Here is a 15841-nt window from a genome sequence, read left to right on the forward strand (position 1 = left end):
AACTTTCACTGCTATGCAGGCGACACACAGTTGTACATTTCGATGAAACATGGTGAAGCCCCAAAATTGCCTACCCTGGAAGCGTGTGTTTCAGACATAATGAAATGGATGACAGCAAATGTTTTACTTTTAAACTCAGACAAAACAGAGATGCTAGTTCTAGGTCCCAAGAAGGAAAAAGAGATCTGCCATCGGATCTGACAATGAATCTCAAAGGTTTCTCAGTACAGTTGTCTCAAATAAAACTGTGAAGGACCTCCGAGTTACTTTGGACCCTGATCTAGCTTTTGACGAACACATACAAAATATATCAAGAGCAGTCTTTTTCCATCTTCGTAACATTGCAATAATGTGAAACTTTTTGTCCCAAAATTCAGAAGAAAAGCTAATCCATCATTTTTTCACTTTGTCTATCCGGATAAGGCACTAAATAAACTTCAGCTAGTGCTAAATACAACTGCTAGAATCTTGACTAAAACATTTAATCATATTACTCCAGTGCTAACCTCTACACTTGCTTCCCGTTAAGGCTAGGGCTGACTTCCAAAGTTTTACTGATAACATAAAAAGCATTACATGGACTTGCTCCTACCTATCTTTCCGATTTAGTCCTGCCGTACATACCTGCACGTACACTACATTCACAAGACACAAGCCTTTTTATTGTTCCTAGAATTTCTAAGCAAACAGCTGGAGGCAGTGCTTTCTCCTAATAGGGCTACATTTTTATGGAATGGTCTGCCGATCCATGTGAGAGACGAAGACTCTGTCTCAACCTTTTAGTCTTTACTAAAGACTCATATCTTCAAAAGGTTCTATGATTGAGTGTAGTCTGGCCCAGGGGTGCAAAGGTGAACGTCAATGTCCTTGATCGACGAACCACCCTTGCTGTCTCTTCCTGGCCTGCTCCCCACTCTCCTCTGGGATTCTCAGTCTCTGACCCTATTACGGGGGCTGAGTCACTGGCTTGCTCTCGCTCTCCCATCCTTTCTGTCCTCGGGCTTGTGCGGTGGGGGAGATCTTTGTGGGCTATACTCTACCTTTTCTCAGGGTAGTAAGTTAGTGGTCTGTTGAAATCCCTTTGGTGGTGTGGGGGCTGTGCTTTAGCAAAGTGGGTGGGGTCATATCCTGCCTGGTTGGCCCTGTCCGAGGGTAATTTTGCACAGTGTCCCCCCCCCCCCCAACCTTGTGGAATTCTCCTGTATTATCTGGTTTCCTGTGTGATATTAGGTATGTTCCTTCTAATTCTCCCATCTCTCTCTCTCCTGGAGGACCTGAGCCCTAGGACCATGCCTCAGGACTACGTGGCCTGACGACTCCTGACTGTCCCCGTCCACAGTCCACCTGGTTGTGCTACTGATTCAGTTTCTGCTGTTCTGCTTGTGGCTATGGAACCCTGACCTGTTCACCAGTCATGTTATCTTAGTCCGGTCTTGCTGTGTAGACTCTCTCTCTCTCTCTCTTCCCCCTTCTCTGGTAGGGGCAAATGGTGGGAAAGGCCTCACTCACTTACTCACACACTCATACGAGAGGCATACCTCACACACACGGTGGTGGGAAAGGCCTCACTCTCCACTGAATTTCTCTCTCAGACAGCAGGACTGCTGTCAGTCATGGGCCAAGTGGGGCTTCAAACTCAGGGGTGACTCACCCCTGAGTTTGTGGGCTATACTCTACTTTGTCTCATGACAGCAGTCCTGCTGTCTGAGAGAAATTCAGTGGAGAGTGAGGCCCCACTTGGCCCATGGTAGGGAAAGCATTACAGCTTGCCCTACCAGCCATAGGGATTCTCTCAATCTATGTGTGTGTTTGTGTGTGTCTGTGATTTGTCCCTTTATGATCTCCACCCTTTCAATCTTTGAAAAGATAATGAATTACTCTCTCCTTATGCTTCAATTTCTCTTCCTCTGTCTCCCTACTGTGATAATTCCAGTCAGAATTCCTGATATATACAGTGTAATTCATGTTAAACACAATGTGATAACTACACTGAACAAAAATAGAAACGCAACATGTAAAGTGTTGGTTCCATGTTTCATGAGCTGAAATATAAAATCCCAGAAATTGTCCATGAACACAAAAAGCTTATTTTACATCCCTGTTGCTGAAAATGTCTCCTTTACCAAGATAATTGATCCCCCTTACAGGTGTGGCATATCAAGAAGCTGATTAAACAGCATGATCATTACACAGGTGCACCTTGTGCTGGGAACAATACAATGCCACTTTAAAATGTGAGGTTTTGTCACACAACACAATGCCACAGATGTCTCAAGTTTTGAGGGAGCACGCAATTGGTATGCTGACTGGAATGATGTCCACCAGAGCTGATGCCAGATTTTAATGTAAATGTCTTTACCATAAGCTGCCTCCAACACCGTTTTAGAGACTACAGACCACATGTAGCCACGCCAGCCCAGGACTTCCACATCCGGCTTCTTCACCTACGGGATCCTCTGAGGGGGGATGGGGGGGTGCTGAGAGGTATTTCTATCTGTAATAAAGCCCTTTTGTGAGGAAAAACTCATTACGATTGGCTGGGTCTGGCTCCCATCGCTGCACCCCTGCCCTGTCATGTGAAATCCATAGATTAGGGCCTAATTTATTTATTTCAGTTCTGATTTCATTATATGAACTGTAGCTGAGTAAAATCTTTGAAATTGTTGCACGTACCTTTCATATTTTTGTTCAGTATAGTTTAGAATTTCAACTAGCCATTTATCTTATAAGCATCTCTTCCCATCTAGTCTTAAAAAAGTCGGAATCATCAGATACACCGCAAGTAATCATTTACTTACTGTGGTTTCTCAACGCATCATATGAATATTGCTTCATTAAACCAGCAACATGCTATCTATCTATGGTCATAGAGCATAACTCAATGTAGAACAAGACCATGAGTACTAGAACAATAGCCTCTTCCAGGTGTGTGTAGTTCAAAGATCCAACCACAAGGGGGTGGTCTAACTATGAGAGGGTGATTTTGAGGGTGAAATTGCCCCTAGAAACATATCTAGGATCAGCTTGCAATAACAACAGCCTAACCTCAGCAATTGCGACAAAACACAGACCAGTATGTAGTGGTACCTATGCCTTAATCCTAAAGCACCACTTCCAGGTATTCTTCTATCCATCTCCAGGGTTATGATACGGGCCAGAGAATATCTATCTCTCACTCCACTGTTGAGGCTAGTCAGTGAAAATAGAAAAATTAGCCCGAACACTGACAGCAGCTACACTTCAGAGACCAACTCTTGAACCACACATCAAACAAGTCCGAGATCGATAGAGAATAATGAAAAAACCCACGTCAATAAAAAAGAAAACCTGTATCTATGTTTATAGAGTACAGAGGCCGCTAGCAAAAATAGAGATAACACTATATCTACTAAATCTACGACAGTTACAACATTCAACGTGAATAGCATTTACCAGTTTCTCTCTTTCCATCCTTCAACGTTTTGTTTTATTCTCATAGGATTTAACTTCAAGAGATAGAGAGCTGCGTCTGTTTCCCCTTTTATGTGTACTTCAAGTCTAGGTCGATTTGAGCACCGTCTTTTCCTACAGGCATCAGTCCTCATATGGTAATAGCAGGTGTAGAATCAGTATGAAATTATACATCTCAAGAGATAACAGTATGGCAGTTTGCAGAGCAGCAGTTCTGAGTGCCCAACTTTATGTAACATAATGACATTGTCTTGGTCATTTCCCGGGGTTCTCTCATTCCTCTCAATGGCTCTGAACAAATTGAGCCTTTCTCTATGTCCCAAATGGCAACCTATCCTCTATGTAGTGCCCTTCTTCGCATGGGCTCTGGTTACAAGTCAGAATATGGTGTCATTTGGGATGCAACCCTGGTTATTGAATGCCAGCTGCCAATGTCAATCATCCATGAGTTTACACTGTACAATTCAACCCTTGGGGACAAGTTTATTGTGTTTTGGGGATGTTACAGTGGTGGCTCATCTTTTGTTGAGCTACAAAAAGGTTTCAATGAAATCTCGTTTTCATTACAAATTGACAAGGTAAAACAGAGTCATCACAACAGTATAATGTAACTACATAACTGGAAATGGGTGTCTGGCTTTCATATAAATGACATCATCATCTCTAATAATCTACATCAGCTAGTTGTTTTTTCTTCTTTAACTTCATACAGATAATGGAGAAGGCTAAAATGCACCATAATATTTGGTTGAGACTTTAGGAATAGTTTCCTTTATTACATCACAAAATACATTTTATTTTTTAATATCCCAAAGAAGCAAGACTTGCAAGTAGAGGCATTTAAACATAACTAAAATCTACAGCGACAAAATTCTACTCCAATATACATTTACCTTTTGTTGGGCATTGTCTTCCGACAGATGGCGTCATTCTAACGCTCTGTGTTGCCATGAACTATCAGTGCAGACAGAGGCGACACTTCGCTATCTGACGTGAGACAATGCCTGCTTGGATCTTTCTCTCTGTCTCTCTTCAGACCCAGTCCTCATAGCAGGGAAAAAATGTGGAGGAGTAGAATCAGTAATCAGACATATACACAGAAGTCCGTATTGTAAAGGCTATAAAGATTTGTTGCACGATGTGACGTCGCCTCCGGGACATTCACACTGCAGGCAGGGGGACTGGGTGGACAGGGGATCAGACAGGACGGGGTTAGGGGTCGTGACCTCTAAGTGGCGTATCTCTTGGTCCACTGTCGGGCTATCCTGTCATGCTCGGCTCTGTTGGTCAGGTACTGAGTGGCAATGCTACCAACCAGAGGGTCAGCTGAGGAGAGGAAAGGGAGAAGACAGGAAAGAGATGAGCAATGCATTAGTAAGAGGGTTGCGGAAGTCTAAAATGACTGAAGAGGAAAGGGATGAGACAATCATGAGTAAGAGGCCTTAGTCATTGGTAAGAGGACGAACTTAGATCAAGTCTCAAGCCAGGCATACAGGACTGCTTCGTGTTTTGTTTTTGTATAAATGACTTCATTCAAGTAGAAATTGAAGCATGCATCAAGGTAGAAGAAAGATTGAGTAGGATTTCTAAATTTATGGCTGTCCCGTTATCCCATCCCTGACACAGCGCAAACATTCCACAAGTCAAGTGCAGTGTAATCTCTTTGGTTTTGAGGCTTGCTTTGGGGTTACAGTCTGTTACTGGTGTACAGTATATTTACTGTATGTCTGATTGGTTGACCGCTGTGTCACTCACCAGGGTTGCAGTCTGTATCTACTATACACTGAGTGTACAAAACATTATGAATACCTGCTCTTTCCACGACAGACCGACCAGTTGAATCTATGTGAAAGTGATGATCCCTTATTAATGTTACTTGTTAAACACTTCAAATCAGTGTAGATGAAGGGTAGGAGACAGGTTAAAGAAGGATTTTTAAGCCTTGAGACAATTGAGACATGGATTGTGTATGTTTGTCATTTAGAGGGTGAATGGGCAAAACAAAAGATTCTAGTGCCTTTTTTAAAAGGTAGTAGGTGCCAGGCACCCCGGTCTGTATCAAGAACTGCAACGCTGCTGGGGTTTTTCACGCTCAACAGTTTCCCGTGTGTTTCAAAAATGGTCCACAACCCAAAGGACAACCAGCCAACTTGACACAACTGTGGGAAGCATTGGAGTCAACATGGGCCAGCATCCCTGTGGAACGCTTTTGACACATTGTGGAGTCCATGGGCCGATGAATACAGGCTGTTCTGAGAGGGAGGGGGGTGCAACTCACTATTAGGAAGGTTTTCTTAATGTTTTGTACACTCAGTGTACGTCTGATTGGTTGACCATTGTGTCACTCACCAGGGTTACAGTCTGTGAGCAGGGAACAGATGGACAGCAGCACCTTGGAGATGGTGAGGGCGGGGCTCCAGTTGTCCTTCAGGATATCCAGGCAGATCACACCCTGACTGTTGATGTTACAGTGGTAGATCCTGGTGCGGAATGTCACCTACGGAATGAAATAAAGCAGATCTAACATCACCTAAGAAATAACATAAAGTAGATCCAGACGGATCAAACCCTGACTGTTGATGTTACAGTGGTAGATCCTGGTGCGGAATGTCACCTACGGAATGAAATAAAGCAGATCTAACATCACCTAAGAAATAACATAAAGTAGATCCAGACGGATCAAACCCTGACTGTCGATGATACAGTGGTAGTTCCAGGCGCAGAATGTCACCTAGGAGACAACATAAAGTAAATATATACAGTTGAAGTCGGAAGTTTACATACACAAATACATTTAAACTCAGTTTTTCACAATTCCTGACATTTAATCAGAGTAAAAATTCCCTGTATTGGGTCAGTTAGGATCACCACTTTAGTTTAAGAATGTGAAATGTCAGAATAATAGTAGAGAATGATTTATTTCAGCTTTTTTTCTTTCGTCACATTCCCAATGTGTCAGAAGTTTACATACACTCAATTAGTATTTGGTAGCATTGCCTTTAAATTATTTAACTTGGGTCAAATGTTTCTGGTAGCCTTCCACAAGATCCCACAATAAGTTGGGTGAATTTTGGCCCATCCCTCCTGACAGAATTGGTGTAAATGAGTCAGGTCTGTAGGCCTCCTTGCTCGCACACGCCTTTTCAGTTCTGCCCACACATTTTCTATGGGATTGAGGTCAGGGCTTTGTGATGGCCACTCCAATACCTTGACTTTGTTGTCCTTAAGCAATTTTGCCACAACTTTGGAAGTATGCTTGGGATCATTGTCCATTTGGAAGACCCATTTGCGACCAAGCTTTTAACTTCCTGACTGATGCTTGAGATGTTGCGTCAATATATCCACATCATTTTCCTGCCTCATGAAGCCATCTATTTTGTGAAGTGCACCAGTCCCTCCTGCAGCAAAGCACCCCACAACATGCTGCCACCCCCGTGCTTAAAGGTTGGGATGGTGTTTGTTTCATCAGACCAGAGGACATTTCTCAAAAAAGTATGATCTTTGTCCTCATGTACAGTTGCAAACCGTAGTCTGGCTTTATTTATGGCGGTTTTGGAGCAGTGGCTTCTTCCTTGCTGAGCGGCCTTTCAGGTTATGTCGATATAGGACTCGTTTATGTGGATATAGATCATGTTGTACCTGTTTCCTCCAACATCTTCACAAGGTCCTTTGCTGTTGTTCTGGGATTGATTTGCACTCCCCCCCCCCAAGGAAGTTCATATCTAGGAGACAGAATGCGTCTCCTTCCTGAGCGGTATGACGGCTGCGTGGTTCCATGGTGTTTATACTTGCGTAATATTGTTTGTACAGATGAATGTGGTACCTTCAGGTATTTGGAAATTTCTCACAAGGATGAACCAGACTTGTGGACGTCTACAATTTTCTTTCTGAGGTCTTGGCTGATTTCTTTTTATTTTCCCCATCTAAAACAAAATCCAGAAAATCACATTGTATGATTTTTAAGTAATTAATTTGCATTTTATTGCATGACATAAGTATTTGATACATCAGAAAAGCAGAACTTAATATTTGGTACAGAAACCTTTGTTTGCAATTACAGAGATCATACGTTCGGATGAAAAGCGTGCCCAGAGTAAACTTCCTGCTACTCAGGCCCAGAAGTTAATATATGCATGCTATTAGTATTGGATAGAAAACACTCTGAAGTTTCTAAAACGGTTTGAATGAGGTCTGTGAGTATTACAGAACTCATTTGGCAGGCGAAAACCTGAGAAAAATCCAACCAGGAAGTGGGAAATCTGAGGTTTGTAGTTTTTCAACTCATTGCCTATCGAATATACAGTGTCTGTGGGGACATATTGCACTTCCTAAGGCTTCCACTAATGTAAACAGTCTTTAGAACGTTGTTTGAGGCTTCTACTGTGAAGTGGGGGTGAATGAGAGCTGATTCAAACAGAGGTCTGCCAGAGTGGCATGAGCTGATCACGCGCGCACCCGAGAGAGCGACCTGCGTTCCATTGCATTTCTAAAGACAAAGGAATTCTCCGGTTGGAACATTATTGAAGATTTATGTTAAAAACATCCTAAAGATTTATTCTATACATCGTTTGACATGTTTCTACGAACTGTAATATAATTTTTAAAACTTTTCGTCTGAACTTTCGCCTGGACTTGCCCGCACCTCGTGAGTTTGGATTTGTTTACTAAACGTGCTAACAAAGGGAGGTATTTGGTCATAAATTATGGACTTTATGGAACAAAACAAACATTTATTGTGGAACTTGGATTCCTGGTAGTGCATTCTGATGAAGATCATCAAAGGTAAGTGAATATTTATAACGCTATTTCTGACTTTTACTGACTCCACAACATGGCAGGTATCTGCATGGCTTGTTTTTGTTTCTGAGCGCCGTACTCAGATTATTGCATGGTTGGCTTTTTCCGTAAAGCTTTTTTGAAATCTGACACAGTAGTTGTATTAAGGAGAAGTATATCTATAAATCTGTGCATAATACTTGTATGTTTTATCAAAGTTTACTATTTCTGTAAATTGATGTGGCTCTCTGAAATTTTGCCGGATGTTTTCGAGGCACAACATTACTGACCATAAAGCGTCAATGTAAACTGAGATTTGTGGATATAAATATGAACTTTATTGAACAAAACATACATATATTGTGTAACATGAAGTCCTATGAGTGCCATCTGATGAAGATCATCAAAGGTTAGTGATTCATTTTATATCTATTTCTGCTTTTTGTGACTCCTCTCTTTGGCTGGAAAATGTCTGTATGTGTTTTTGTGACTTGGCTCTGAGCTAACATAATCATATGGTGTGCTTTCGCTGTAAAGCCTTTTTTAAATCGGACACAATGGGTAGATTAACAAGAAGTTAAGCTTTAATTTGGTGTATTGCACTTGTGAATGTATGAAAGTTAAATATTTCTAAAAAATATGTTTTAATTCCGCTAGCGGAACCCCTAGCCCTAACAAGTTTAACAAGACATTTGTGGAGTGGTTGAAAAACGAGTTTAATTGATTCCAACCTAGTGTATGTAAACTTCAGACTTCAACTGTACACTGGCTAGGAAACAACACATACATACAGATCAGTACACCCTGATTGTTTTTTTTAGGCCCACTTTCCTCAAATGAAAACTGACCTGTGGAAGAGGAGGAAGGCATGAAACACATTCAGGCTTTATCAGCCAGCCAGATAAGATAAGCTACAGTGTTAACAATTGGGTCAACAATAAAGCATGCAAGGGTCACGAGCTAGAACATTTACTGAGGAGCTAGAACATTTACAGAGGACAAAGAACGTTTACTGACATTTACATTTTAGTCATTTAGCAGACGCTCTTATCCAGAGCAACTTGCAGTAGCAATTATGGTTAAGTGTCTTGGTCAAGGGCACATCGACATATTTTTCACTAAGTCGGCTCGGGGATTTGAAACCAAATCTTTCGGTTACTGGCCCAAAGCTCTTAATTGCTAGGCTACCTAGGAGGAGCGAGAACATTTACTGTGGAACAAGAACATTCCCAACCATCCACAGCTCCCTGGCTGTTAAGTATGCAGATACTGTCGTCATCTAAACCTCACAAAGCTAAATCACATATCCTTCACATTTGCCTTTATAAAACAGCATAAAGACAGGCAATTGGCATAAATGTGTATGGCAACTTAACACATCCCATAATTAAGCCACCATACAGTAGATAAGACCGGGAGACCTCAGGTACCAGCAAATGGTGTGTGAATATCTATTAGCCTTTCCCTGCTATATCTGGTAGCTAGGCCAGTCGGTGACATGTGTTGAGCTAACTCTTAAGGAAAAAACACATGAATTGCAAATCTCATATGATCACGTGATTTAATGTAAAGGTAATGTGAAGCAACATGTGATAACATAAAAATACACATGACAACATGTTAGCAGATGTGAGAACATGATGTCGTGAAATTAACGTGAAATAAATGTGACAAAAAGGGGATGCAAAATCTCAACATGTGATAACATGAAACTACAAGTGACAGCATGTAAAAAAACTATCTCGTGAAATAAATGTGACATGGGGAGGCAAAATTTCTACATGTGATCCCATGAATATGACACTGTATTTTTATTGCTAAATTATGGTGTTAATGGACAGTATGATGCTTTATTTAAAAAACAGTCCACTTTCTTTTTTATTTAACCAGGCAAGTCAGTTAAAAACTCATTCTTATTTACAATGACAGCCTACCCCAGCCAAACCCGTACGACGCTGGGCCAATTGTGCGCCCCCTTATGGGATTCCCGATCACGGGCCGGATGTGATACAGCCTGGAATCGAAACAAGGACTGTAGGAACACCTCTTGCACCGGGATGCAGTGCCTTAGGCAGCTGTATCACTAAGGAGCCCTATTATTTGAATCACTTGGTAACCAACCTGAGAACCGCTTGGTTGCTAGCTATCTGAAATTCCTGCTGTGTCACCAGGTCTGTAGACATAAAGGAGATCAGCTATATATTTATTGCCAAGAACACACTTGTGCACTTCGCCTAAAGTTGCAGTGAAAATAAAGTAAATATATACACAACAACTTGTAGGTGTTATTTATATCAAGAAACATTATGCTGATATTGCTCTTGATGCTGGTGATTCTTTGATCCACCTCTATGCAGACAACACCATTCTGTATACATCTGGCCCTGCTTTGGACACTGTGTTAACTAACCTCCAAACGAGCTTCAAAGCCATACAACACTCCTACCGTGGCTTCCAACTGCTTTTAAATGCTAGTAAAACTAAGTGCATGCTTTTCAACCGATTTCTTCCCGCACCCAACCGCCCGACTAGCATCACTACTCTGGATGGTTCTGACTTAGAATATGTGGACAACTACAAATATCTAGGTGTCTGTTTAGACTGTAAAGTCTCCTTCCAGACTCACATTAAGCATCTCCAATCCAAAATTAAATCTAGAATCGACTTCCTATTTTGTAACAAAGCCTCCTTCACTCATGCCGCCAAACATACCCTCGTAAAACTGACTATGCTACCGATCCTTGACTTCGGCGATGTAATTTACAAAATAGCCCCCAACACTCTACTCAGCAAACTGGACGCAGTCTATCACAGTGCCATCCGTTTTATCACCAAAGCCCCATATACTATCCACCACTGCGACCTGTATGCTCTCGTTGGCTGGCCTTCACTACATATCCATTGCCAAACCCACTGACTCCAGGTCATCTATAAGTCTTCGGTAGGTAAAGCCCTGCCTTATCTCAGCTCACTGTTCACCATAGCAATACCCACCCGTAGCACGCGCTCCAACAGGTATATTGCACTGGTCATCCCCAAAGCCAACACTTCCTTTGGCTGCCTTTCCTTCCAGTTCTCTGCTGCTAACGAATTGCAAAAATCTCTGAAGCTGGAGTCTTATAACCCCCTCTCTCACTTTAAGCATCACCTGTCAGAACAGCTTACTGATCACTGTACCTGTACACAGCCAATCTGTAAATAGCACACCCGACTGACTACCTCATCCCCATATTATTACTTACTCTCTTGCTCTTTCGCGCCCCAGTATCTCTACTTGCACATCATCATCTGCACATCTATCACTCCAGTATTAATGCTGAATTGTAATTATTTTCGCCTCTATGGCCTATTTAGTGCCTACCTCCCTTCTCTTCTACATTTGCACACACTGTACATAGATTTTTCTATTTTTCTTTACTTTTGTGTTATTGACTGTACGTTTGTTTAGGTGTAACTCTGTGTTGTTTTTGTCGCACTGCTTTGCTTTATCTTGGCCAGGTCGCAGTTGTAAATGATTTTTTTTCTCTCAATTGGCCTATCTGGTTAAATAAATGTGAAATAATTGATTTAAATTACTGTAGAATCTTGTACTGAGACCACCATAGGGACCTTGAATGGGATTTGAATTCATAACCTCTCAGTCGCTAACAACCTGAAATGTCCTGCTACAGTGCAGCTACACCACCAGACCTGTGAGTGTGAAATACATATGGGCCACATACATATTGGCAGGAATGCATTTCTGCATTATTCAACACTGCCCAGAATCAAGTAAATAATTGTGCAATTATCACCACCAATGTAACATTTACGTAAAACTAGCAGTGCTCAAGCAGCTGTTGTAGCAGTTTAAGTGTTTGATGGTTTGATGGTTTTCCGATGCAAGTCAAGCACCTCTTTTCTGCAAACTTTGTAAGAGCATGCGTCACTAATGAGCTGCACTGTAAAGAGGTTATTGTGCTTTTTACAGTAAGTTAATTGCAACTTGTTGCAAGAAGTTGCTGTGAATTTGTCATTTTTTACTTGGAAACTACTAGTTAGTAAGTTATTGTCAAATTAACAGATACATACTGCCAATTTTTGGGGGACAGTAACCAATCTTTGCTCGTAACCTACTGTGCATTCACCGACTCTTCTGTTGACATAGTTCGTTGTTGTAAATTGAATGACAAAATACAGTTCAGCTGTGGAAATACATAAAAAGTAGCTGGTAACTTACTATAAAATAATCAGTGTATCATGTTAATTTGCATGACGGACAAAAAGTAGTCTACCCATGTGCATTGCAATTGACAGTAAACATATATCAAAACACTAATACAGTATCCTATTACAGCAATGGCTAACATGTTGGACCACATTATTTCACATGTGGAAAATCACATGATTTGACATTTCACACAAGAAATTATGTGAAAACTTCACATGTGAAAACATGTTTTTGGAACACTTCACGTGACATTTTGCATATGAAATCATGTAAAAATGTGTTTTTTTAACACTTCATGTGATATTTTACGTGAAAACGTGATTTTGGAACACTTCACATGTGACATTTCACTTGTGAAAATGTGTTTTTGGAACACTTTACAAATTTGGTTTTGAAACTTCACATATGTTTTTCACATATGTCACATGTTTTTCATATGCGAAGTCACTGTTCAGCTAAAGTATGACCCCAAAGTCAAGTTGAAAACACTGTGTGTGTATCATGAAGACGCATTTTTGTTTGCAGGGCATCACCTGTGAAATCTCGTGTGAAAACTTGAGTCCATAAGTGAAAGGTTATGCGATCACGTGAAAATCCACATGTGAAATATCATCATGTGAAGTGTTCCAAAAACACATAGTTTCACGTGAAATGTTTCATTAACACATGGTTTCACATGTGAAAATCCACATCACCACATGTGAATTATTCCAAAAATACATGGTTTCACATGTGCAAAACGTGGAAATGTCACATGTGAAATCATGTGATTTTCCACATGTGAAATTATGTGGTGTTTACATAAGGGAAGTCTTTTAACATCCATCCCATTGAGGCCTTCTCTCTCTGAGCAGCCCTTATTGCAGGGGAAACCAATTAGGGCCACGCACAGCCAATGATCTTAATGATACCACTAGCTGTTTATGGCTTTGACATTAGAGGGAGAGAGAGATAAGAGAGAGAGAAAGAGACAGAGAGCGAGAGAGAAAGAGAGGAGAGAGAGAGTAGAGCGAGAGCAGACTTGTTCAGAGGCGGTGTGGTTCCCCTCCATGCTACCAATTACCCTGGGGTCTGACTCCCTCTCCCTCTCCAGTCAAACTGTATATGCCATCTTTATGACATGTTAATAGAAACCAGACGAGCCAGACTCAGTCTTGTATTACCATAACCACTGTAAAGGCTAATCCCATCACTGTAAACAGCGGATTTGTGATGAATAATAAAACTGTTAGACAGAGCAAACATATCATAACACCCCCTCAGTCCAGTATAGAGTATAGAGTGGTACAGCTTTTAGTTCTGAGGGTGATTTCTCCTAAATAGATTATGTTAGTTTTATGTGAAATGGGATTGCTTTCTATGAAATAACCCTATTGCTCCCCTCCACTAGCAGAAAGCTATTATGATCCTGATTATATCCACCTCCCGTATAGTTTTCTCAGAAACATAATAGGCAGTGTAGCCTGTTGTAGCCTTTTCCTGAGAATATATGCTTCTAAAAAAGAGGAGCCCCTGCAGTGCCTATAACAGACAAGAAACTGCATCCAAAAAGGCACCCTACTCCCTGCCTTCAGAAAGTATTCATACCCCTTGAATTATTCCACATTTTGTTGTGTTACAGCCTGATTTCAAAATTGATTAAATATATTTTTTACACACAATACCCCCTAACGACAAATGGAAAACATGTTTATTGAAATTTTTGCACATTTATTGAAATTTAAAAACAGAAATGTCTCATTTACATAAGTATTCACACCCCTGGGTTAATCCTTTGTAGAAGCACATTTGGCAGGGATTATAGCTGTGAGTCTTTCTGGGTAAGTCTATAAGCTTTCCACACCTGGATTGCACAACATTTGTCCATTATTTGTTTGAAATTTCTTCAAGCTCTGTCAAATTGGTTATTGATCATTGCTAGACAACCATGTTCAGGTCTTGCCATAGATTTTCAAGTAGATTTAAGTCAAAACTGTAACTCGGCCACTCAGGAACATTCACTGGCTTCTTGGTAAGCAACTAAAGTGTAGATTTGGCCTTGTGTTTTAGCTGCATTCCGTTTATTTTTATCCTGAAAAACTCCCCAGTTCTTAACGATTACAAGTATACCCATAACATAATGCAGCCACCACTAAAATGGGGCTCCCGAGTGGCGCAGCGGTCTAAGGCACTACATTGCATGCAGCAGTGCTAGAGGCATTACTACTTTGTTGGGTTCATATCCTGGGCTGTGCCACAACCAGCCATGGTCGTGAGTCCCATAGGATGGCGCACAATTGGCCCAGCGTCGTCTGGGTTAGGGGAGGGTTTGGCAGATGGGGCTTTACTTGGCTCATTGTGCTCTAATGACTCATTGTGGTGGGCAGGCTGACCCCAAATGCCAGATGAACGGTGTATCCTCTGAAACATTGGTGCGGGTGGCTGGTGGGTCTTAAGGACATTGTTATGTGGGTCATGTTTCTGGCGGACACATGACTTCAAATCAAATTTTATTGGTCTCATACACATGGTTAGCAGATGTTAATGCGAGTGTAGCGAAATGCTTTTGCTTCTAGTTCTTGTTAATATCTAACAAGTATTCTAACAATTTCACAACTACCTAACTAACTAACTACTTGCCTACCTGGATAAATAAAGGTGAAATAAATTAAATAAACAATAAAAAATGTAAAGGGATGGAATAAGTAATATGTAAATATAAATATATGGATGAGCGATGGCCGAGTGGCATAGGCAAGATGCAGTAGATGGAATAGAATACAGTATATACATCTGAGATGAGTAATGTAAACATTATTAAAGTGGCATTTTTTTAAAGTGACAAGTGATCCATTTATTAAAGTGGCTAGAGATTTGAGTCAGTGTGTAGGCAGCAGTCTCTCTGTGTTAGCGATGGCTGTTTAACAGTCTGATGGCCTTGAGATAGAAGCTGTTTTTCAGTCTCTCGGTCCCAGCTTTGATGCACCTGAACTGACCTCGTCTTCTGGATTGTAGCGGGGTGAAAAAGGCAGTGGCTCGGGTGGTTGTAGTCTTCGATGATCTTCTTGGCCTTCCTGTGACATCGGGTGCTGTAGGTGTCCTGGAGGGCAGGTAGTTTGCCCCCGGTGATGCTTTGTGCAGACTGCACTACCCTCTGGAGAGCCTTGCGGTTGAAGGCGGTGCAGTTGCCATACCAGGCGATGATACAGCCCAACAGGATGCTCTCAATTGTGCGTCTGTAAAAGTTTGTGAGGGTTTTAGGTGACAAGCCAAATTTCGCACCTTCTTCACCACACTGTCTCTGTGGGTGGACCATTTCAATTTGTCTGTGATGTGTACGCCGAGGAACTTAAAACTTTTCACCTTCTCCACTGCTGTCCCGTCGATGTGGATAGGAGGGTGCTCCCTCTGCTGTTTCCTGAAATC

The 15841-nt window shown here is 41.4% G+C and overlaps 1 protein-coding gene across 2 annotated transcripts in view; it reads right to left on the reverse strand.

The window, feature by feature from the left end:
* Positions 1 to 3913: 3913 nt before the first annotated feature.
* LOC139380796 (ubiquitin-conjugating enzyme E2 E3) overlaps positions 3914 to 15841 on the reverse strand; it is a 55555-nt gene continuing 43627 nt past the window's right edge. For both annotated transcript variants that reach the window (XM_071123826.1, XM_071123827.1), the window contains exons 5-6: positions 5800 to 5947; positions 3914 to 4776 (exon numbers count right to left, since the gene is read on the reverse strand). In XM_071123826.1, the coding sequence (XP_070979927.1) occupies positions 4679 to 4776; positions 5800 to 5947 (246 nt within the window). In that variant the 3' untranslated portion in view covers positions 3914 to 4678. The remainder of the gene's footprint in view (positions 4777 to 5799; positions 5948 to 15841) is intronic.

The sequence above is a fragment of the Oncorhynchus clarkii genome, chromosome 22 (assembly GCF_045791955.1).
Source record: "Oncorhynchus clarkii lewisi isolate Uvic-CL-2024 chromosome 22, UVic_Ocla_1.0, whole genome shotgun sequence".
Taxonomy (NCBI): Eukaryota; Metazoa; Chordata; class Actinopteri; order Salmoniformes; family Salmonidae; genus Oncorhynchus; species Oncorhynchus clarkii.